This window comes from Galeopterus variegatus, unplaced genomic scaffold (genome assembly GCF_000696425.1).
Source record: "Galeopterus variegatus unplaced genomic scaffold, G_variegatus-3.0.2 Scaffold9, whole genome shotgun sequence".
NCBI lineage: Eukaryota > Metazoa > Chordata > Mammalia > Dermoptera > Cynocephalidae > Galeopterus > Galeopterus variegatus.
In genome coordinates, this window is record NW_007726120.1 from 1683063 (window position 1) to 1706240 (window position 23178).

General features: G+C 32.5%; 1 protein-coding gene across 1 annotated transcript in view; it reads right to left on the reverse strand.

Annotated features, from left to right (window-relative positions):
• Nucleotides 1-23178, reverse strand: part of SCN1A (sodium channel, voltage-gated, type I, alpha subunit) — a 127024-nt gene that overhangs the window by 11668 nt on the left and 92178 nt on the right. Inside the window, exons 18-22 of the mRNA XM_008585445.1 lie at nt 14510-14630; nt 12652-12806; nt 10973-11146; nt 8308-8430; nt 1027-1308 (exon numbers count right to left, since the gene is read on the reverse strand). Coding sequence (XP_008583667.1) covers nt 1027-1308; nt 8308-8430; nt 10973-11146; nt 12652-12806; nt 14510-14630 — 855 coding nt within the window. The remainder of the gene's footprint in view (nt 1-1026; nt 1309-8307; nt 8431-10972; nt 11147-12651; nt 12807-14509; nt 14631-23178) is intronic.

The window sequence follows — 23178 nt, forward strand, 5'->3', positions numbered from 1 at the left end:
AAGGTGAAAAGTATTTGTAAAGTGATCACAGGACAGACACCTCTGAAAAATCTGCAAAATAGTATTGACCAGAGTAGGTTTGTTTGCTTGGTCTCCTCACGGAGCAATTGGAAACATAACCCTGGTGAACAGAAATATTTTTCTGCCCTAAAGACTCTGTACCACAAGGGAAGAAATTATACAGCTTTTTAAATTTTTTTTAAGCTGAGTTTTCAGCGGCCAAAATAGAGCAGTATATTTATTATGTTTTTCAAGTACTCTGGACTCGTTTTATTTACTGCTTTGTTGTGATGCAGCTGCGGCTAAAAACAGCATGGAATGAAAATGTTTAAAGGGCTACCATCATTTGAGTTTTAAGTATGAACTATTTTTCTTAGAGATCCTGTCTTAGATACTCAGTAGTGAAAACATTAATATTTAAGATAAAATAGAATTAAATAATCATGTTGAAAGGTCATTAAAGGGGAGACACAGCCTACCGGCTGCTTGTGTTTCATTTCTGTGTCCAGATACTTCCAGGTATTATTTTCATTTCACTAAGAGGATCTAATCCTAAAACTTAAATATCATTCCTCAATCTTCAACCCAAATGATGTAACTCAGCAGCAATTAATTCCCACCAATTAGTTACAATCCAATCAGGTGGGTTAGGTGTGTGTGTTTGGGGCGTGACATAGCAGTGAAACAAGCTTTCCACTTACAGTAGAAAACAAATAGCGAAGCTAACAATTTATTAATCAACTTGTTCATATGGAAAGAGAGAGCAATATGAAAAAGAAAATATGAGAAAAAAGAGAAAAAGATCTTTGGAAAGAACTGGAATACCTGGCCACTATTGACTAGGTCTGCAGTGCTTACATGTAATAAAGTTTCCACTTATGGATTCAGAAACTTGTACTAAGTCAAAATTAGAAAAAAAGAAGTATTTATAAACTTTCTTCTTAGTAACTAAGTAGTAGATGTATGTCATTACTTTGCAATTATTCCAAACAATAAACAATTTCAGAGAAAATAGTGTTCACTTACAACTTGAAGCAAAGAGAGATACCCAAATCCTACATTATCAAAGTTTACTTTCACATTTTTCCATCGGGCAGTCTCATTTCTTTCTATTAGTTTTAGGCAATCGGAATGATTATTCACATCCTTGATGTCAAACATGTCACCAGTTGTGGTGTTAATACAGTGGTAGAATTTTCCAGCAAATAAATTTACGCCCATGATGCTGAAAATTAGCCAGAATATAAGACAAACCAGAAGCACATTCATGATGGATGGAATTGCTCCTAAAAGGGCATTCACAACCACCTAATACATAAATGGAAAAAAAGAAAAGTCAGGATTCTTATCAATTAAAAAAGGAAAGACATTCCCCTAGTAAACTTTAGTCTTTCTGTTTTTTTTCTTTTATCAAGACTACTTATTCTAGGATATTTAAAAGCAAAGTAAAAGAAAAAAACAAGTTAAAATGGAATCTATTCTTTCTTAAGCAATACATGTAGGGAAACAAATACAGGCAATATAACAGAGAAATGAAAAAATGGTTTAAAAAAAGGAAGGGTGAGGTACTAAATGGTTAAAGAAAAAGCAAAATCAGAGAAACTTGTTGCCAAATGAAGTCAGAATATGTGTTGTTTAATAGAAAAAAGAGATGTAGGAAATCCTACTCATAAGATTAACTCATTTATAAAAGGCAATATATTAATGAACGAAACTAAAATATTTGGACATGAGTTAATTTGATCAATATACTTTTAAAATAAATGAAAAATTCAGATGTACGAATATAAAAATATTATTGAATACCTAATAGAATTTTGTCCTTAATTATTCATGCATTGCTATGACTAATAATAATTTTTGCGTAAGAAGCAAGACAATTTAGCATTATGTATTTCATTAGATCATCACATCGTTTATTTCAAGCTCCAGTCATGTCAGTTGTTTCATTTACTGAGTTTAATTCAATAAACTTATTTTAAATGAAACATAATAGAAATTATTTTCTTAGGAAAATAGAAATGGAGGGATGCCATACATAGTTCCCAAATCTGATGTGATTACATGAAGTTTGGTATTAAATTATTATCTACTTTTTTTTCTTTATGGAAGCATGTATTCCCCCTCTTATCTTTATTTCTGGACCACAAATTAAAAATCTGAGTTTTTGTATTTGGTAACACTGTAGGCATGGCTGTCCTTGCCTCCTCCTCCATAGTTCCCATTGGATCTGCACATGAGTAGGAAAGAGGGAAAATAAAGACAGGCCCCAAAGTGCTATGTGACAGATGATGCCTCAGACTTGAATATTAATTGCTAAGTTTAATTCTTCCTATGTACCTCTGTTATTGTCAATTTGATCCAAAGTAAACAACAGGCATCAGAATATCTTCTATCTGTCTTTTGATGCCAGTGCATTTCTAGAACAAAGTTTTTTGATTGCCTGTGTGAAAAGAAAATACATGAGACAATTCCTTATACTTCTGAGCCCTAGAGAACTCTTGGCCTTCTGGGGATACAAAACAGTGTGATAAGTGGGCCAAAGGAAATAATAAAGCCGGTAATGACAAAGGTGGGGAATGAACATGAAAAAATTAATTTGGGTTGAGTTATCCAGGCAGAACCAGATGACACGGCCTATGCAGCCTACCAAACTGACACATAGCACCTTTTCTTATCTTATTTGACTGTCTGCATTAATAAAATTGACTAAATAAACCTGTTTTATACTTCATTTTAAATGTGTGGATATAATTAAATTTCTTTTGAATTAGAAACTATAAGCTTAAATCAAGTTATTATTTATTTTGCTCTTTTTCTAAATATTTTATCATCCAAAACAAATCAAAATGTTGAAACAGATCAAAATGGAACAGATCAAAATGCTGTTTCTACACACAGTACATATGAAAATTGGTATTTTTACCTTCAACACCTAGTTTAGAGTAATTACCCATACCTATATTTCTTTTCACATTAGTATATAGGTCTCACACTTCTTTCTAGAAAACTCTTCTCACCTTCCTCACCTCTTTTCCATTCTCACAGTGACCATCCTAGCAGTGCCCTGTTACTTTACACCTGCACTGCAGAGTCACCTTCCTTTTTCCTTCCTTTAATCCATGTAAGATGAATTAGTCTCCCCCAAATCCTGCTCTAAAATTATTCAAGGGCTCCTCAGTGATTACCAAGTATTTTCCTTAGCTTGGTGTTCATATCATTCCACAATCTACATTTCTAGTTTTAACTTCCCTGGCCACCTATACGTCATGTCAGTCCAACTAATATAATTACATGTGCTAATATAGCAGAGAATTTAGATGCCAATTCCTTTGAAATTCTTTACCCAGTATCTCTTCTGAAATACGCTCCCTTCTCAGAGGCTTCAGTTCAAATAGCACATCTTTCATGGAGTCTAATTTTGACCCCTAGTTTAGCCTCCTAAATAAAGATGAGTGTTTTCTCCCTCGTATTTAAGAACTGAAATTCTAGTGCTGCACAGAAATGTAGCGATAATTAGCATTGTGTTCTCATTTGGCAAGTGAGAATAATGAAGTTAAAACAAGTTCAGGGAGTAGACCAGAAGTAGTGTTGAGTGCTCTTTCCAGACTGTGTCATTAATTCTCCTTAGAGTTGCTGCCATTTATCTGGTACCCATATTGCTCTGTATTGGAGTTAATTGTATTCCTGTAATCCTGACAGATTAATTTTTTTTAAAAATATTAAGACGCAAAAATATATTTGTGACTCCTCCAAAGCCTTATGTACCTTGAATACAGGAATACAACAGAGAGCTTTGAATAGAGGAAAACAAACATGGTTGACTAAAGGAATGAATGAGTAAATCAAGTACAGTTTAACTTAGCATTTACTGATCAAAGCATAATTTTTAATTGTTATTTTTGGATATGATAACAACTTTTAACTGTTATTTTTAATAGAATAATTAAAGAACTGGGCACAAGAAAAAGTTTGTGGTTACATAGTTAAGATTGAGAGGTTTACTTTGAAACTAGGGATTGATTTTGAATTAGAATTAACTAACTATTAGAAGTCATGATGCAGGCAAGTGCTCTGAAGCAGTGCAGTTCAGAATAGGATTTGCAAAGTTGGCATATATTTGGCCCAGGGAAAAAAGTTTTATATTTACTAAAATAAAAGAGCTTTGTCTTGAAAAACATTTGATATCATATTGGGGAAATTTACTGTGCAAATGTGCATTCATATTTAAGATTTCATTAAATTAGACAATGAAGGATCTTAGAAACAATTGCCTTTTCCCAAGAGCCTCAAGCCATTCCTTGGTTCAGTAGAGAAGGAGGTGGATTAACACTTTTCAGTCTCTAGGGAACTGCAGTAATTGGTTCCCATGTGTGGAAGGCACTAGGCAGAATTGGTCTGAATACATTGAAGTGAACAGATTGAGGTTTCAGGCTGCATAAAAGGAGATGTCTGAGAAAGGAACTATTTTAATGAATTATTACTAGAGGGTGTTTCACAAACTTTTCAAACTGTCATCAAATAGGATATCTCTATTCTAGCAGAACCAGTTCTTACAGAAACTCTTATCTCTGGTTCATTATCTGTATTTTTTGATTAAGTCAACTCTAAATGAGGGATTGACAATTAAATATGCAAATTAATGTTAAGAATTTTGCTACATGCAGAAACGTCCTCTTGTCTGAATGAATTGTCTTTGAAATTTCAAATCAATACTACCCTTGGATTTTAATGCTTCATTAATCAAAATACGTAAAAACTATATGAATACAAATCAAAAGGAGGCAAAGTAGAAATCACACATTTTTGAGAATGAAGAACAATAAGAATCGTTTTTGTAGTCTAACAATTAAATTTGTGTTGTGGAGTTTAATTAAAGTAATTACTTTTTAAAGATATGATATATCAATTAACCAGGCAAAAATTCCAACTTTTTCTTTTCCTCAAAAATAAAAACTAAACTTCAAGAGTAAACAAAACGTAGACTCATTTTTATTTATGTTTTCACTGTTGTATCTTCTAAGATCCTAGGAAGTTTCCTGGGTGTGACTTACTCTAAGAAGTGAGCTTATGCATTCAATTCTACCTTAATACTCATGATAAGATGTTTTTGCTTTATATCTAGGTGGGTATTTTATTTTGTATAATTTTTTAACTTTTTTCCGTTTAAAACATAAATTATGTGTGCTTATTCAACTCTTTCTTAATATATTTTTGCCTTGTTACATTTTACGAATAACCCCTATGAACTTAATAAAAAATGAGAATGGCCACACAATCAATACCCATTTTATGAAACCTGGAATATCGCACCCTAGCGTCTGTTCACACATATCAACAATCGAGTGGTGGTATCTACCTGGCAATTTTCAGGCCCCAGATTAATATACTAAATGTCAAGGGTATGCTTTGAAATGTGTTTTCGGCTTGACAAGTTAAAACTTTTTCACACAATAATTCTACACCAGGGACCCCCACCCTCACCAGTCAAGCTCCCCATAAATAAATCACTCAATATGCATAAAACTAAATCATATTTAGTAAAACTTAATAAAGATATCAACTATTGGAGTTAAAATCCACAGAGGGTACATTCACAAAAGTAGTTTTTTCAAAAGAAATTTGAGACCATCGAAAACAGGGTGTTAGGATACAAAAACTGTATTTTCCCTGCTGTGGTGCGATAGTACCCTTCCCAATCCCCCCCTCATCCCACTACACATAAGTCACAGTGCAAGGATTAAAGGTAGCAAAAGGGGTAATACAGTACCCATAATAAAGGGCTGAGGGGAGGAACCAGCGCTCCACCCCATCCAAGTTGGAGCAAGATTATCCTATATAAAATAGAAATATATAGTTTGTTATTAGTTAGAAATCTGATATGACAGAACATTTGGTGTTACTTTTTGTATCTGATACTCTGTTTCCCTATCAATTAAGACTTGAGTTCTTTTGAAAAAGAAGGTATTTAAGATTTCCTAGATTAGGAAGTTAAAAATACAAATTTAAATACAAATTTTATTTTACCCTAGATATTCACGACATCAATTCACTCAGTTCAATTTTACGAGTTGAAAAATTTGGACTGGAAATTTGAAATACAATAAATGTTTAAAAGCTGTCAGCCAGAAGTGTGCATAAAACATGCAAAACACAAAATGCAACGTGATGATAATTTATTTATTACTTTCTACCTTCTTATCAAGCACCGTACGACATGCTTTATTCAGTAATGTGGCAGAAAAGCACATGCTTTGAAAAAGTAACAGAACAGCAAAAATAAAATGAGTGCCTAATTTACGATTTGACACAGCGATTTTATGCTGCTAGGGAGAAGAATTAAATGAGAGTTTCTGAATATATTCAAATCGCACTTCCCAATCATAATTATCATTCTTGTCTCCAACTTCACCATCATCTGTGACTATACTTTTATAAAGCAAAAGAAATCCGAATACTAGAAATACAAAAAATAGGATCAATAATAAGGTTATTTTGACTCTACAATGCCAAACAGGTGTGGAAAGTATCACTCATTTTAGTGCTGTCATTATGAGGCAGGAGCTATATTCATAAAGCTGTCAACTTAAATGATTAGTTTTATCCCAATCAGCATCTATAAGGAGTTCATGTTTTTAAAATCCCCAAATTTGTTTTGTTTCAAAAAGAAACCTCTTCTTACAATATAAAAACTATTATGACTAATAATAATAGATAAGGTTATTTCCATAAAAACTAAAAGTAGACCCACAGGATTGTTACAGAAATAGTGTTATATACAGGAAAATCTGATCATTCAACTCATGGATTTAATACATTTGCAAAAGGTCAAATTTAAAATGTTTATAACAACTTCAAATGTTTAGCATTGTCCAGACTTCAGAAGCCTTTTAAAATGCATTATTTTGATTTAGGCAACATGTTTTCAAGTAGAATACATAAAAATGAAAGTTTTTTTTCCAGAACTAAAGCTGCCAGTCTGAAACAAAAGAAAGTGACATTTTAATTGGAAATCAAACTTAATCTTTACATACCCCGGAGAGAATTTCTGATAACATTTTGGTGAAAATGTGTGGATCTCTGTGAGAAATAAAAGAAGGACTATTATATTGTGTATTACATTGTTTTGAATTGTTTCTAATGAGGGAAAAGTTTTCACATATGTTAGGAAAATTGAAGACAAATCTTACATTCTTAAAAAGTGACATTTATTGTAAATTTAAAAGAGAACATAAGGCTATAAACAACTTACAAAATGCAAATGAAAGTCTATAATACAACCTGGTTTCTATAAACATAACTAAACCTTAGGCAGCAAAAGAGCAATGTTTTTAAATTGGAATCATGCAATTCAGCAACTTTGCATAGACAAAAGAAATTTCGTGGTTTTTTAAATAGAACTAATTTTTTATATTATACATCTTATACAAATGAATGCTGTGTGCTTTTAAAAAAGTCATGGGAAATAAGTCAATAATGGCATAATTTCAAATCTGTTATGAATCATGGGGAATAGTTTAATGTTTTCTTAAAAGGGGCAATAAAAATTTTTGTGTGACTTTGACAAATGAGATTCAAGTTAAGGTTAATTTATGAATCACCTATGGTAATGAGTCAAAAATTATATTTGCCCTTCATTATGTTACAAATGTTTGATTTTATTGTCATAAAAATACGTGGATTTATATATTATTTTTAAGTTAGTGCTACTATTTATATCAGTTAAGAAGATTAATACAGTTACACATTGAGGATATATTAAACAAAACTTTAAAGAGTTTAAAATCCAGTCAGTATCTAATGTCTATACTTTAATATTCAAATAATGCAAATTTTGGCATTATACAGACAAAAATGTTGGCAACTTTTTTCATTTACATTCATACTTAGGCACATGTGTGATTCCTATTATTTTCAGTAAAACTTATTAAGTACAGATTAGTCATCACAAAGGAAAAGTACATGATATAGAATTCGCTTAGTTTATTATTATTATATCATTACATACAGTCCTTTATAGTACATCTGCTTTTTTGTATACAGGTTTGTAAGGAAACTCCCAAGATGGATTAGGAAATAAAGTTATTTTAATGAGCACAGCAAATAAATGATATTGTATCATTTCAAGAGAGGCTTAAGTTCTCTTGCATATCACCTAGAAGTAAATATGCAACAGATAAAAGGATAAGGTAGCAATTTTGCAAGAGTTTGCCATTCCTTTTGCATGCATGGGTTTTCCTTTTTCCAAATTTAATTTAATTTAATTCTGGTTATATGAAATACTTCAGGATCTTTCATTTTCCTTACCCTCATCCCTTCAAATCGTGATAAGGCTCTTAGAGGTCTCAGAGCTCTTAGTGTCCTGAGAGATTTGATGGCACCGAGTTCAGAGTAACCCAATGCATTTGCTGTTAAACTGACCAATGAAACCTGTACACACAAAGATAATAAAACCATAAATAAATGGAATAATTGTCATTCAATCTGTGGTTACTATGAAATACAAAAATACAATGTTTGTTTATAGTTATGCAGAAGATGAATGGTTGGACATTTTCAATAAACTTTTTAAAAATTTAAGAAAGTTTTATTTTAATGCAAAGAAAGTAGTTTATAAGATGTTAATTTAAAAAAGCTAGTCTAACAAAAAATCTTAAATGTCATGTAATTTGTTAATTGCTCAGCTAATTTAACATATAACCAAATTATTATATAATAAAATATTAGTTGAACAATTGTTAGAAGAATGAAATAAAGAATTAATAAAATGAAAGAAGAAATCCAGGTAGGAAATGTCATTGGTTATTCATCTTTCATTATATAAAGTTGCTGATGAATTTAAGGCTTTGCCTATCGCTAGTTATAAAATAACAAAAACTGCTATTGTACTAGAAAAACAAGGCATCTCTACCCTGTGTTAGTACATTCAACTAATTATAATTGGTATTCTCAGAAATTAATGTGTTAAATCAGTTTTGAAGGTGATTTTTGTTCATCTTGTATTTTCATTTATTTAAAGTTTATTTCTATGTAAATAATTTAACTTAAAAAGTAATTTTGTAATGAAATTTCCTCAAATTTTTCTACACTAATTTATGGCTTCTGCCACAATATCTAGTCCTAAACAGCCAATCAATCAATATTTACCGAATAACTAAATCAATGGATTTACTTCATTTGTATGAAATATGCATGGCTAAAGAAAAAATTTTAGATATCTAATTCTTTAAATAAAGGATCTACCAAAACTCCATATCCAAGAGGGATTGCAATTTCTTTGGTTTGAAAGTGGCTAGTATTGGACAGTTCCACATACACTGGACACTACTTTTGCAAAATTTTCTTTTTTTAAGTGTATTAAGTTGCCTTACATTTAATATACTTTTATACTATTTGGGATGTGTTAAAATTGCTTTTATCTTCTTTAGAGAGCTACACCGATACTCATGAAATAATTTCTTTTTTTTTTTTTTTTCCTTTTTGTTCCCTTTTACTGACCAGCAACGGGATCGCAACCCTCGGTGTCGCACCCGCACCGCGCTCAGCCAGTGAGCGGGAACCGGTCTCCACATGGGATCTGAACCCTCGGCGGGAGCGCCGCCACGCTCCCAAGCAGCGCACTCTCCAGTGCGCCACCGGGCCAGCCCCTCATGAAATAATTTCAATGAAACAATGAAAAAAAGGTATTATTCTTTCATAACTACAAAATTCTCTATCGAATTATTTTTCTAAAATATTTCATAAATGACTACTAAAAACCAACTTGTAATATAAGTAAAACTATCTTTTTTCCACCTAAAACTTCAGACATGTAAGCATAATAGAGAGAAGTAAAACTCTGGAAATTTCAAAAGGGTTAAATTATATTTAGATTTAAAATCTAATGTAAAAAATGATAAAGAATTGAAATACAGTGTAACTTTTAGAGCTCCATACCACAACGTTAGAAATTTTTTCCCCATTTTTAATATGATGAAGCAATTATTCTTTTGAGGTTTCTCTCAAATCACTCCTTTTGTGGTAGCATTACTAAGCTTTTCAAATAGCTTTGGCTCTGCCTTTGTTCAGAATCAAGGAGATATAATGCATGTATGACAGCTCTAGAAGTATTTTCCACAGGAACTCTTCATAATCCTGCTGGATTCTATCTTTTTTGGATAAAACTGTTGGACATAGCTTTCTAAAGCTGAAATTATGCCAAATTGATAACATAAAACACAATGTTTAACACATCTCAAAGTCAGCTATTTGTTCTAGGGTAAATGAAGTATTATTCATTGGGTATACACATTCTATGAAGGTCTGTTGGGTATATTACAGGCTTGCCACAAATGCAGTCTACATTCTAGGAAAACTGCTACTGCATAAAGTAGTCATGTCTTTCCCCTCACTCTGCACACCTTACATCCTATAATGGAGTTATAATCTGCATGATTTACTCTTTAAATCTATCCTTTAAAAACTTTGAGTAAATCAAAGAAAAGTTTTAAAAAATGACAGTAGTACCTACCATCATGACTGTTTATGGAATGCCTTTAATAGAGTACAAGTAATATCACCATTTTACAGAGTCAGGGGCCACATAACTTACTCGGTGACACAAAACTACTAAGAGGAGGGACTGGGATACAAACTCAGGTCTGTCTGATTCACAACATAAGGAATGTAAGCACCATGCTAAGTTCTCTATTTCACCACTTTCCCTACAAGCTGATGGTAATAATGTGTGTGTCTTTCCAGCTTTTGTCCTAGATAACCACCATAGATTATATTCCCCCAATACTATTTTAAGTCAGTCCTAAATTAGTCCATGTCTTCCCTGAACTACACTATTATTCAGTGATTGAGTTGAGTGGCTAAGTAGCATATCCTGTCAATACAATATAGTGGTCAGAAATTCACTATTTTAGAATTAGAATACAAGCAAGACAAACTACCTTGAACAGAAGACAAAGATATGGAGAATACCTACATCAACAATTAAGAAGTCCAGCCAGCACCAGGCATTGGTGAAATATGTTTGATAGCCATATGCCACCCATTTTAGAAGCATTTCCAGTATGAAAATATAAGTGAAAACCTTGTCAGCATATTCTAACATTGTCTTAATTGTCTTTCGCTGATCAATATATATATCTTCAAATGCCTATAAATAAAGAGTTATACATTTTAGCTTTCAAAAACTACTATACTCTATAAGCTATTTTTTTTCTGGTCATGTATGCATATGGCATTTCATTGTAATAGAAGATCAGAGGAACAGTAGTTATTGCTGGTTCTTTCCTCTCAAAGTTTTTAAAATTATTTAAACAAGAAAACAGTTATATTCTTCATTGCTATTACAGCCAGAAGAAAGAAGTAAAGTTATAATTTTAGTGAATTAATTTGACTTGTTCAGGAAATAGCTCTTGATGTCATATCCTGATGCAGCCACCCCAACATGAAGTTACATATTCCATTTGTTTCATTTCTTTTGCTTCCTTCTGTTGTATTTTTCTTTTTTTTTGCCACAGAAAGGAGGTTGAATAGAAAAATGAAGGCTAATATATTTATAAAGCAGAAATTGTCATTAATCATCACAGTGCCTGATTTAGCTGGTTCATCTGCTTCTTTTTTCTTTATTTTGTTGATAGCTTATATTTCTCAGCAGAGATATGTCATGACAATGATGGCAAAATAAAATTACTTATTTAGATGCTAATATGTATTCTTCTAACATGAACTGGTCTTGATATTTCACTTCTAGGTATACATTCATTTCAATGGTTAAAGACTATTTCTTGTCTAAAGTAGCACGCAAAGAAAATTTATTTCATCAGAAAAATCTGCAAGAAAATATTACCCTGTGTTAGATTATAAGCTTAAAATAACTCATAAGAAATTTTGTTTCCACCAGGCAAACCATCATCTATCTGTATCTATCTATTTATCATCTACCTATTTTACAACTTAAGTTTTCCCTTTGTGCCAGTGTTTTTCAAAAATGCTATCTATACATTAAATTTATATATTTTAAATAATTTTCATATAAACATAAATTGATTCTGATGAAATGAACATGTTTACATAGAGAAAGCAATCCTTAAATGAATCACTTAAGCATGCTGCTCAGTATTTATTGTTATCAACATTCATTGTTTCCTAAGTAGTGTAATAATAGTGAGCACAATTGGGAAAAGACAGAGAAGAGGTCCTTAGACTTACCAACTGTTCATAACAAGATAATAACAGTAACACTCAGAAATGAAATTCATCAGAATGCACAGGATACATATTCCCAATCATAGGACTTCCATTAACTACACTGTGGTTCTCATGCCTATTTTTTTATTAAACCATCAGTAATTGAATATTCATATTCTTTGGTTATAACAAATAAACTGGAGGGCTACATTTTCTGGGCTACTTAATAATAAGCAACAATTAATAAATAGCATACGTAAAATGTATGCATAGTAAAAGTAAGTCCGAAATATATAGTTGTACATTAAGTCTGTAGTCTGGAAGATACAAGGTGGGGTAATTACAAGTGCACTGGATACTAAGACAGAAAAGAATTAACAAGAACTAAACAGAAAGAATTAATAAGTTATCAGTATTAGAAAATTATAAAGATTAGTACTGTAACACTTTTGCTTAGTATTCACTCACCAGGGCACCACTACTAAGGAGAATCATGAAAACAATGAAGGTCTCAAACCAGTTGTGTTCAACTATTCGGAAACATGTTCTTCTCAGGTTCCACCATTGTTTTCCTCTTCCTTCTTCCACACTGATTTGACAACATTTGAACCTTTGTACACAGCCTGCAAGTATAATGTTCAAACAGTAGATAAAATAACTTTCATAACGTCTTTTGGCATGTCCCTTTTTATCTTTTCATTATTACTACCGTCTTTATCTTTCTGGAATAACTCTCTAAGCCTGGAATAGTAAGAGCACACATTAGCTCTGTGAATTTGGGAAAATTATTCAGGATTTTTAAATGGCTCCCTGGCTAATAATATCTGCTTTTTCTGTCTCACAGTGTTGTTGACCAAGAGAAAACTTTGTAAATTACAAATAAATGTAAAATAACTTTTCCTTGTATTCTGTCATCCTATTGCACTCTGTTGAAGTCACTCTAGAAAAAGATTCCAAAATGGAACTTAATAATAATAAAAAACAGAAAACTTCCCTTTTAAAGAGGACCTAGAGTAATACTGTAGATATCTTTCAACAGTGCTGGCTTTGTTACTGTTTAGATTTTCTTGTGGTGCTCCTAGTACGGCTAATATAATTTTTGAAATCAATTTAGTTCACTAAAGTGTGATTTTAATGGTCCTGCTTTGATGTGTCATTGCTTTCCTCATGCCGCTTTCACTTAATCTAACATCAGAATTATATCAGCAGATATCTCTGAGTACCTTCGTAAGCACCATGGAGGATACGAAAAAAGAAGTACAGAATATATACCTTGCTCCTAACAACCTTACATACTGGTTTTCAAGAAAAGGTATAAACACAAGAACTCTGCCCCAAGGCAAAAAGAAAAATGAAAAAAGGCAAGTATGTTGCAAGAAAAAGGAGGGGGAAAAAAAGAGAAAGAATGGAGAAAGAGAGGGAGAAAAGATGGCAAGAAGGAAGGAAGGAACTAAGGAAAGAAGAAAGGAAGGAAAAAGAAAGAAGACATAAAACAATTCAAAAAAGAAAGAGACAAGTTTTCATAAGACAACATATGATTAATTATCAGGGGAATTAAATGGATATACTTCTTATGGCTGTTCAGAGGAATAAAAAGCTATCCCAGCACGATCAGATGAAGGTATTTTGAGAACAACTCTGAGTGTTGTGCATAATTTATAAATGAAATAGAGGAAGACTGAAGATACGTTATGCCTATGAAGAAAAGAACACCAAATAGAAAGTATACAAATGTATTCACATCTCCAAAACTCAAATTCCCAATGAAATCAGAGCATGGGAAATACTAGTTATGGGATAGGCATATCTCATACCTCTCACCCATGTTGCACCAGGCTCAACTGGATGCTGTTTAGGTATTAGGTATCAACAGCAGTGCTTATCTCCTGTTTCATCCAACAAGCATTGGAAAACGATGTTTTTGTTAAAAAAAACCACAGTTTAGCATTTACAATTCATTTAGCTTTAGTAGACGGAAAGTTACTTTTAAGGCAAATTCTGTTTATGAGAATATTGACTAGTATTTGAGATGCCAACTTATTGAGAAAGCACCATTTTATTTTAAAAATTGTAAATTAGTCACACGTTTTGATTTTGTTAAAATACTTTTGTCTCCATGTTCATGATCTCTTCCGTATAATGGGCAGAGATAATCAAACCACAACACTAGATTTTAAAGCATTTTTGTCTGTCACGGTATTAAAGATAATTGAAATGGATCTATTACCAATTCTGTTCCATCATAAGACACCCATTTTGGGTGACCAGTAGCTAAAAAAGCTGCCCTCTACAAATGAAAGACTAACATGAGTATCATTCTGTTTACCTTCAGTAAAACAGGCTTCAGGTTCAAGGGTTTCTTCGGGTTCCACCACAGGCTGCTCTTCTGCAGGTATACCAATGTCCACAGTGCTGCCCTCTGAGGAGCTACTGCTTTCATTAAGTTTCTGTACAGGAGACAGACATAAAAAGTAAATTCCTTTAATTTCGGTAATAAGTGCCCTATTAAGAAAGGATTATTGCTATGAGCTTATTTTGTATTCTCCTTGAGGTAGAGATTTTTAGCACAAAAGAGGGATTGAATAAAAAGAAGAAATAAGAAAATCATTGTCTATGTTAATTCCTTTGTTGTAATTCACAGTGTTAGAATATGAAATCAGAATGCTATGTTATGTTGTTACAAATGGCCATCAGCAACATGTACTGAGCAAACCATAGTCCTGTGGATTAGAGGAGGAGAAAAAGAGGGAGAGGGATGGGGAAAGGGAGGAGAAAGGAGAAAGGAAGGGGGAGAGGAAGAGAATCCCTACCTTAGGAGAAATAATGTCATTAGGTTATTCTGCACTTTAATGTTTGACTTTATACATTTCTTTAACTATATCTTACTTGTGAGCAAATACTACCTGTTGTTTTATTCACATTACTAACACTTATGGTAGGGTGTTTAGAGTTAGTTACTATAAATGCATTAATATTTGTAAATTAGATGTGCCTTTTGGAGAGAATTTTTTATACAGTAGGTTAAAAATACATCAATAAACAATTTTAGGTATATTAAATAAACAATTTCAATTTCTAGTAAATATTTCAGAGCTTGAAGTGTTGTAAAATGAGAAATAAATAAGGTGTGAGAAAACTCAGTTTCCCCCAACAAATAATGAACATGTTAATAGGCCAAGTGAGGCTGAAAGGACAAAATCTAGTTAAACAACAGCAGCAAGATCCCTTCTATTTTGACAAGAGTGATTGGACGCATATTTCTCTATCTAGAGTTCTCAGAGACAAAGATGTCAGAAATAATAGAAATTATCAACTTGCTCACTAAGATAAGAACAAATTATGAATGTGCTTCCTCAAGACCAGCAAACTGGCTTTTAAATTTTTGGTGAAATTAATTAATTCATCCAGTAATTTATTCAACTAATATTTACTGAACACTAATAATGTGCAAGGTGGTGAATATTTACTAATGACTAAAATATTTGTGGTTTTGTTGGGCTACCAAATCTAGTACAGTGTTTTCCAAATTTTAGGCTTATGTGAACCATCTAATAGGCATTTAAAAACACACAGCAAGCACTCGTCTAACCTGTTATCACAATATTTCAAATAAGGAAAATTAAACACAATATTAAAATTATTAACAAGAATTTTATATCCATGGGAGAGAGTTGATATTTTGGTGAAAATTTCACCCAACTATTTGTATTTGTTTGAGAAGGATAGCTAATATGTCTGGGTCCATATTCAGTTTCTTTCTTCCCTTCCCTTTTAATTTCTTGCCCAAACTTAACTCTCAAGTACAGGTCATTAGGACCTATAATGATATGTAGCTCTGTCATAGAGGATTCAAATTGAAGATGATCTCTGAAATTACAAAAAGATTTATCACTGAAGACTAATTTCAACATTGCGACAAATATTCAGTTGTCCTGCATACCACACTCAAAAGCGGAAGGTTGGGCTGAGCCCGTGGTGCACTCGGGAGAGTGTGGCGCTGGGAGCGCAGCAGCGCTCCTGCTGCGGGTTCGGATCCTATATAGGGATGACCAGTACGCTCACAGCGCTCACTGGCTGAGCGCGGTGCAGCCGGTCTCAAAAAGGACAAAAAAAAAAAAAAAAAAAAAAAAAAAAAAAAAAAAAGCGGAATGTTGACTGTTTTACATTGGATACATTAGCAAATAGATTTTTAATCTACTTTTTGTTTGCATTTGGCTCTTAATATCCTAACATTCTGTTCCAGCATTTGTACTGAATTAAATCCATACCCAGGAATAAGTCACTGGTTTCTTCCTCTGACAAATAAAGAAAATCATTGAATGGTATATCTGAGTCACAATCACAATCAAACCATTCATATTAAAGTATGTGGTCTTCTGATGAAATCCTTACTTCTTAACCTCAACATTACAGAGATTTATCATTTGGTTATTAAGTGATAGGCCTAGGCTGAGATTTGCCATTTCAACAAGTGACTTCAGATGATAGAAGTGGCCTTTATTGGCATTATCAGTGTCATAAAAAAATTATTTCATATTTTATAAAAACCATGTGAACAACATTTTGTCATCACCCATTGTTTTTCATTGTAGAAAAGCAGTCTTGTGCAAGATGTCCACTCTTTATTCAAGAGTGAGCGAATGGGATCTGAGAAATTTAAGTTTCAGCAACACTAATTAAGAACAAGAAAGCACATTGTTTCCTTTGAATAAATTTGTGTGTGGAGAAGCATTCAGATGCACAGTTAATATCAATAGCAAATTTACCTTGCTGTAAATATAATTGTTACATGCTAGATCTGATCCCCAAATAACCTTTTTAGTCCATATCAACTCATGAAATAAGAAATTGGTAGGAAAAAAATCTCTTTTCAATAGTGTGGGTTTTCAGTGATGAACAGAACAAAAAGTTGTTGAACAATTCATCCTCATGTAAGTACCACACATAAATGATTCATTCTCTGCACATAAGTTGTTTCATCCAATTGTAAGGTAAATTAGATCCTAGCATGAATGTGCACTTAAAAGTTGTTCTTCCTTATTTGTGCTGGTAATATTATGCAATAACAAAGACATTTGATAATAAAATACTGCCAATAGCTAGTTGTGATTTCTTGCCAACTGTATTTCCTTTCTTATGAGGAGTACTACTTTTAATGATACCTCTGAAGTATCGAGTTTTATTCTGCCTTTAAGTGAAAAAAATCATTCATTTGATGCAGCAAAGCATTGCTTTTTTACTTGTTCTAAGAGAAAGACTTATCTGAGGACTGACTTTTTTCTTATTTGAAAATTACACGAACCAAAAAGATCTCATGTTACTTTTTGACAAGTTTTCAAAATGACATTCTCTGAAGTGGACAAATAGATCAACAATTCAGTAAGATTCCATTTTCAGATACTCATCTTCTTATTTTGACATTTAGTTTTAGGCTGCTTATGTAAGGTTGTCATTCTTACAGAATTGCTTTTTTTCAATACTGGCAGACTCATAGTTTTTCTGTTGTTTTTACAGTAGAGTATCAATTCACACAAAAAAATCTGAGTCTTAAGGTTTGTATTATTTCCATTTCTATTTCATCCTTTCTAGCTACTGAGCCAATTTTATGTAATGAGGATACAGCACAATAGAAGAGCAGCATCAATTAATGCAAATTAAACAAGTAAGCGTTGGCATACAATTGGATACACACAAACTCTACTAAATGTTAGATGAGGTAAACTTACTACTATTATCCTTGTAGTACACGAACAACTCTTTAAGAATATAGTGGATATTAGGAACATCAGAAAAATTCTAGGAACTCTAAATTAGCTTATATTTTAAATACGTTAAATATTTGTGAATAACTTTGCTGTTTCTTGAGGACTGCTTTACATGCAAATAGGGACCATGACTGGGTTGTAAGTTATGGAATTGATGAATAGTTTTAATTTTCCAAATTGTAAAACATCAATGGAAAAGCCAAAGGTAGTCAAGTCACAAACAGGTAGATACAAGATCAGTCTGTGATGTTACAGCTACATAGTTTGACCACTTAACTGTCTTGCTTGGTGTTGTAGTAGACACTTTTTATTCATTATTTCATTTAATTTTAACACTTTAATTCTATGAGGATGGTACTATCATTCTTGCTTCACAGATGACAAAACTAAAACTCAGGTTAAGTAACTTGTCTAGCACCATATAACTAGTAAGTGGAAAAGCCAAGAATTGAGACAATAATTTTTGAGCCCAAAGCCTATGCTTTGTCTTCTAAGCAAACACACTGTGTCTGAAACAAAAAAAGAGTGGGTTCACACATTTATAATTCTTCCATCAAGTTAAAAGTAAAGATAATCTATAGGAAAAAAGTATCAAAATGAGCCTAACAAATGAAGAGAATCACAATGCAGTCTTGAAGTGAAAAACAAAAACCCCCCATTCGCACCACAAACCAATAATGAAATTTTATATAATACAAATATTCAGTACCTTCACAGAAATTATTTCATCAGCTGCAACAAGCTAACTTTTGGTAGTTATAGACATGAGTTATATTTAATTTTTGTTTATAGTGATTCTGCCAACCGAATGATACACTTGTTATAAAGCAAATGTTATAATAGTGGTTTATGGGCAAGCAATAACAAAACCCTTTGGTATGGTTATTACTTTAACTCACAGGGAAATTTTAAAAATATACTACTTGTAAAGTCTTTAAAAATTTTGGACAAATTCAGCCTTTGCTTAGCACAATTCTTTACACATTTGCAAAAATACAAACATTATGCTTCATATCAAACAGGTATCCATTACCAAATAAAATTATGAATTGCATAGATTTCAGTTTTCCAAACAGCAACTGTAAGTCCTAAGGTAAAAAGATGTGATCCTAAAATAATATAAATTTAGTTTTATTTTATTTCTACTGATTGCCTCCCTAAGTATTCTTCCCTCGTGTGTCTTGCCTGAATGATGCTAAAATAAATTGTTACCTTTTTTATGTACAAAGTTATTCCAGGTCTTACTGGGTAAGACTTTCTCCAGGTGAGAGTGCTATTGCCAATATATCAACTTTACTCTTAAGAACATTCTTTAAAATTAATTGTTCTTGTTTTGTAACCCGACTTTTAAATACATTACTAGTTACTCAATGTACTTCTAAGTATGCTTTTCCTTTAATGCATACAGTTAAAAGTTGAAGTCAATCTATATTTTAGAAGTTTTAAAATGATTTAAATGACAGTTAAATTCTCATTATTAGTATTTCAATGAAAGATCTGCTTTTAGAAATTTCCCAGCTCTAGACAAGTAATCCTCTAGATGTTGACAAATTAATTTTCAAATATTCCGTAACACTGTTAAGTGTATTCTATGGTGTGTCTGAACTACTGTAGGAAAATAGAGCTGTGTCTGTGGCATTCAAACTCAACATGCGCTCTATTAAATCAAAGACTTTGTTTTCCCCTCTCCTAAAAATGCTCCTTTCACCAAGTTTGATTCTGGCCGATTGCAATATCACTCTTTCAGCACCCAAACTCAGAATCTTCCTGTTTACTCGTCCTTATTTCAATGGTTAACTGTAATCAAAGGCCAAGTTTACTTAATTATACCTCTGAGATAACTCTTTTCTTAGTCCCATCTCCCAAATTTCTGTGAACTTTCTGTTCATTCTTGTCTTACCTATCTTTTCGAGAAATAAATAAAAATGGCCACCCTCGTTCTAGCCTCACCTAACTTAGCCCTTTGTGGACCACAAAGCCTGGCATGTGGTAGATGCCCAATAAATGTTTGGTGAAAGAATAAATGCACAAATACCTCTGTTTCAGATATTAGCATCAGATGAAGCTCTTGTCTCCAACTGAGCATTCCGACCAAATCTCCTAAATCTATCTTTCAAAGACAGAAGCTGTGCTTTAGTCAAAGTGAACTTACCGTTCTCTGGCTTTTGCTCATAGTGTTTTTTTTTTTTTTTTCACATTATTATGGAAGAGTAATAACTGCTCTCTCATCTAAACCCTCTTCAACACTGCACAACCTTTTGGGCACATATTGCTTTTTATTATAACCTACCTTCATTCTAATTGACTTACCAAATTGATGATGTTTGGCATTTGCTCTATAAAATACAATGATTGATGCCCTTGATGTGCCAAAATTGCTCAGTTGGTTGGCTACGCTGCAGTACACATGCACATTTCTGTTTCCACCAGGTGAGTTGCATGGTTATCAGGAATAAGTCATGTTTGTTTTCAAATCAATTTATATCATTTTTAACTAATATATAATTTAAATTTTACATAATTTAAAAAAAATGAGTTTGGAAAGAAAAATGTATCCATAAAAACTTAGTTGAAATCACTGAATAAACTTAATAAAGGTATATCATTCACATGCATACATACACATAAGAAAGCTTGTGAAATTAGGTTTGAATAATTATTTTTTAAAAAAGGGGTATGTATATAAATTTCTAGAAAGATGATAAATTCAAGTTGCTGTACAAGACTCTTTAAAATTTTGTTCTCTTTGGAAAAACTGATCTGGAATCATAGATGATGAATTATAGCTATGGCTCATGCTAAAGCAATAATGTACAATCCCAATCACTAAGCTAGAAAAAGGGGCCTAAAGTGGCATTTTTAAGATATGTGTCATTATAAAAAAATAACTTCTGTTAAATGTTTGGGATCCAGAGGACTTTATATGTCATTCAAAAATGGAATATGACTAAAAATCAGATTTCAAAAGATAGTATTCAGATGTGACTTAAGTTCTACTTCCTAAGTCAACATTTTACAAAGAAAGACTGGTAAGTCATATCATAGCTAACTCCTCTGATAGACTCCAATTCTCATAACAGTAAGGCAAATTTGCCTGGACTTTGAAGTTGTACTGACATCACGTAAAGTGACAGGTGAATATTCGAAAGATCAAACCACAGACAACTGTACCCATGACAGTGAATCTACTCTAGATAAACTATTCTAACCACAGAGAAATATTAGTGCTTTTTCTAGAAATTCATATATAATGGAAATAAATGAAAAATAATGTGAAAAAGAAAAGAAAAACAAACAAAATAAAATAATACAGAAGAGACTGAGTTGAAGTGTTTTTAGCCAATACATACATGGGCAACAGTAAGAGTTTTGATTGTCATGTTAAATAAAAAACAATAAATAAATTAATATTAAATTAAATTAATAATAAACTTATTAAATAATAAATAGATTAAAATGAATAAAAAATATTATTAAATAAAGGCCCCAAAATCTTTTCACTGGATGACAAAGACATCAGTAATGATGTCAAAGATGTCAGAGATGACAGTAAATTTATATAAACAAGAGAGAAAGGCACCAAGATGAAGCTTAAGCATTTAATTCTCATAAATTCTCTATAAAATACTACATGCTTAGTCATTAGTGTACTTTAGAATTTAGAGAAACACAATTGTTTTTGCAGATGATGAACTGTACAGTTAAACTTCAATTAATAATTATTTAAATGTTCAGTATATATCTTGCAATGAAAGGTGAGTGTCTGTCTTGTTATGGAAGAGGGGATTTGATACTATGATCTGCATAGATCTAGTCTTCAGTCAGAAGGGGAAGGCCAAGCAGGCAAGATCCTCTCTCCTCTGTTTTACATATTCACGGTACATGTAAGAATTTGTTTAAAAAGGGGCCGGCCCAGTGGCGCACTTGGTAGAGTGCAGCGCTTGGGAGCGCTGTGGCGCTCCCGCTGAGGGTTCGGATCCCATATAGAGACCGGTCCGCTCACTGGTTGAGCACGGTGCGGGTGCGACACCGAGGGTTGCGATCCCGTTACCGGTCATGAGAAAAGACAAAAAAAGGAAAAAAAAAAAAAAGAATTTGTTTAAAAATCAAAATTGTTAAAAAGTACTGAGAAACCACAATTGAACCAGAACTTGGGGAAATGCATGCCTGAATTTTTTAAAAGAATATTAAAATGGAAGGAAAAATATGTGCTGAGTAATATAGAAGATTAAATGGAAATAGTAACATAGTTTTCCATGAAAGCAAGGTGATAAGTGGAATGACTTGCTTTTCTCCAATAAAAAAGCAATGGGATGTCACTCCTCTGATTATGCTTATTTTTTCCCACATTTTTTTTCATGAAAAAAGTAATCTGTAGTTCTAATTTCTTTATGCTAAGTACCAAAAATCATGCTTACAGGAGCAGTAAAACATGAAAGCTTTCCTGTGTGAAAACATACACTTCAAATCAAATAAACTTTACAAATTATGCTCAAATTTTTTACTAGAATCTCATAAGGATTAGAATTGAAAGTGACCTTAGAGAGCTTTGGAGAATATTTAAATTAGAAAAGTAGACCTGGGTGCAATAATTGATTCGGCAAAAAACACACAGCTAATAGGTCAATGACCTAGGGTTCAAAACTTCCAAGTTTAAAGCTCTTTTTAACTCAACATGCTGCTTCTGTGCATATTTCATTACCACACATCATTTTTATAAAAAGTATGCAGAAAATTTATGTATAGAATAAGTAGATGATGTAAATTATTTTACACAGCCAAACCACATCTGTCACTCTCTCAGCATTTCTTACCTCATTATTCCAGAACTTTTAAAATAGGCTATGGCCTCCAGTCAAGCCTTTCTTCAATCCACGTGCACCAGAAACTGGTGGGATCTTTGAAAACAAATTACTTTTCTGCTAAAATCTATAAAGGCTCCCCATTATCTCTGTGGCATCTATCCAAATTTCTAGTTTTGTCACCTGGGGGAGGGGACACCTTTGCTGGCTTAGGCCACAATAGTGGAAAGAATGCCACTAAAAATAATTTTTTTCTTTGTATTGAAACATAATTGGTTGTACCTGTCTGTGGGGTAGTGTTTTATATCGATACCTATGTGCAATAAGTGATGCTCAAATCAGGATAATTAGTATATTCAATGTTATGCAATGTTATTGTTTTTCATGGTTCTTTATTGATTCCTCCCCTACCCAAAACATCACTGGTA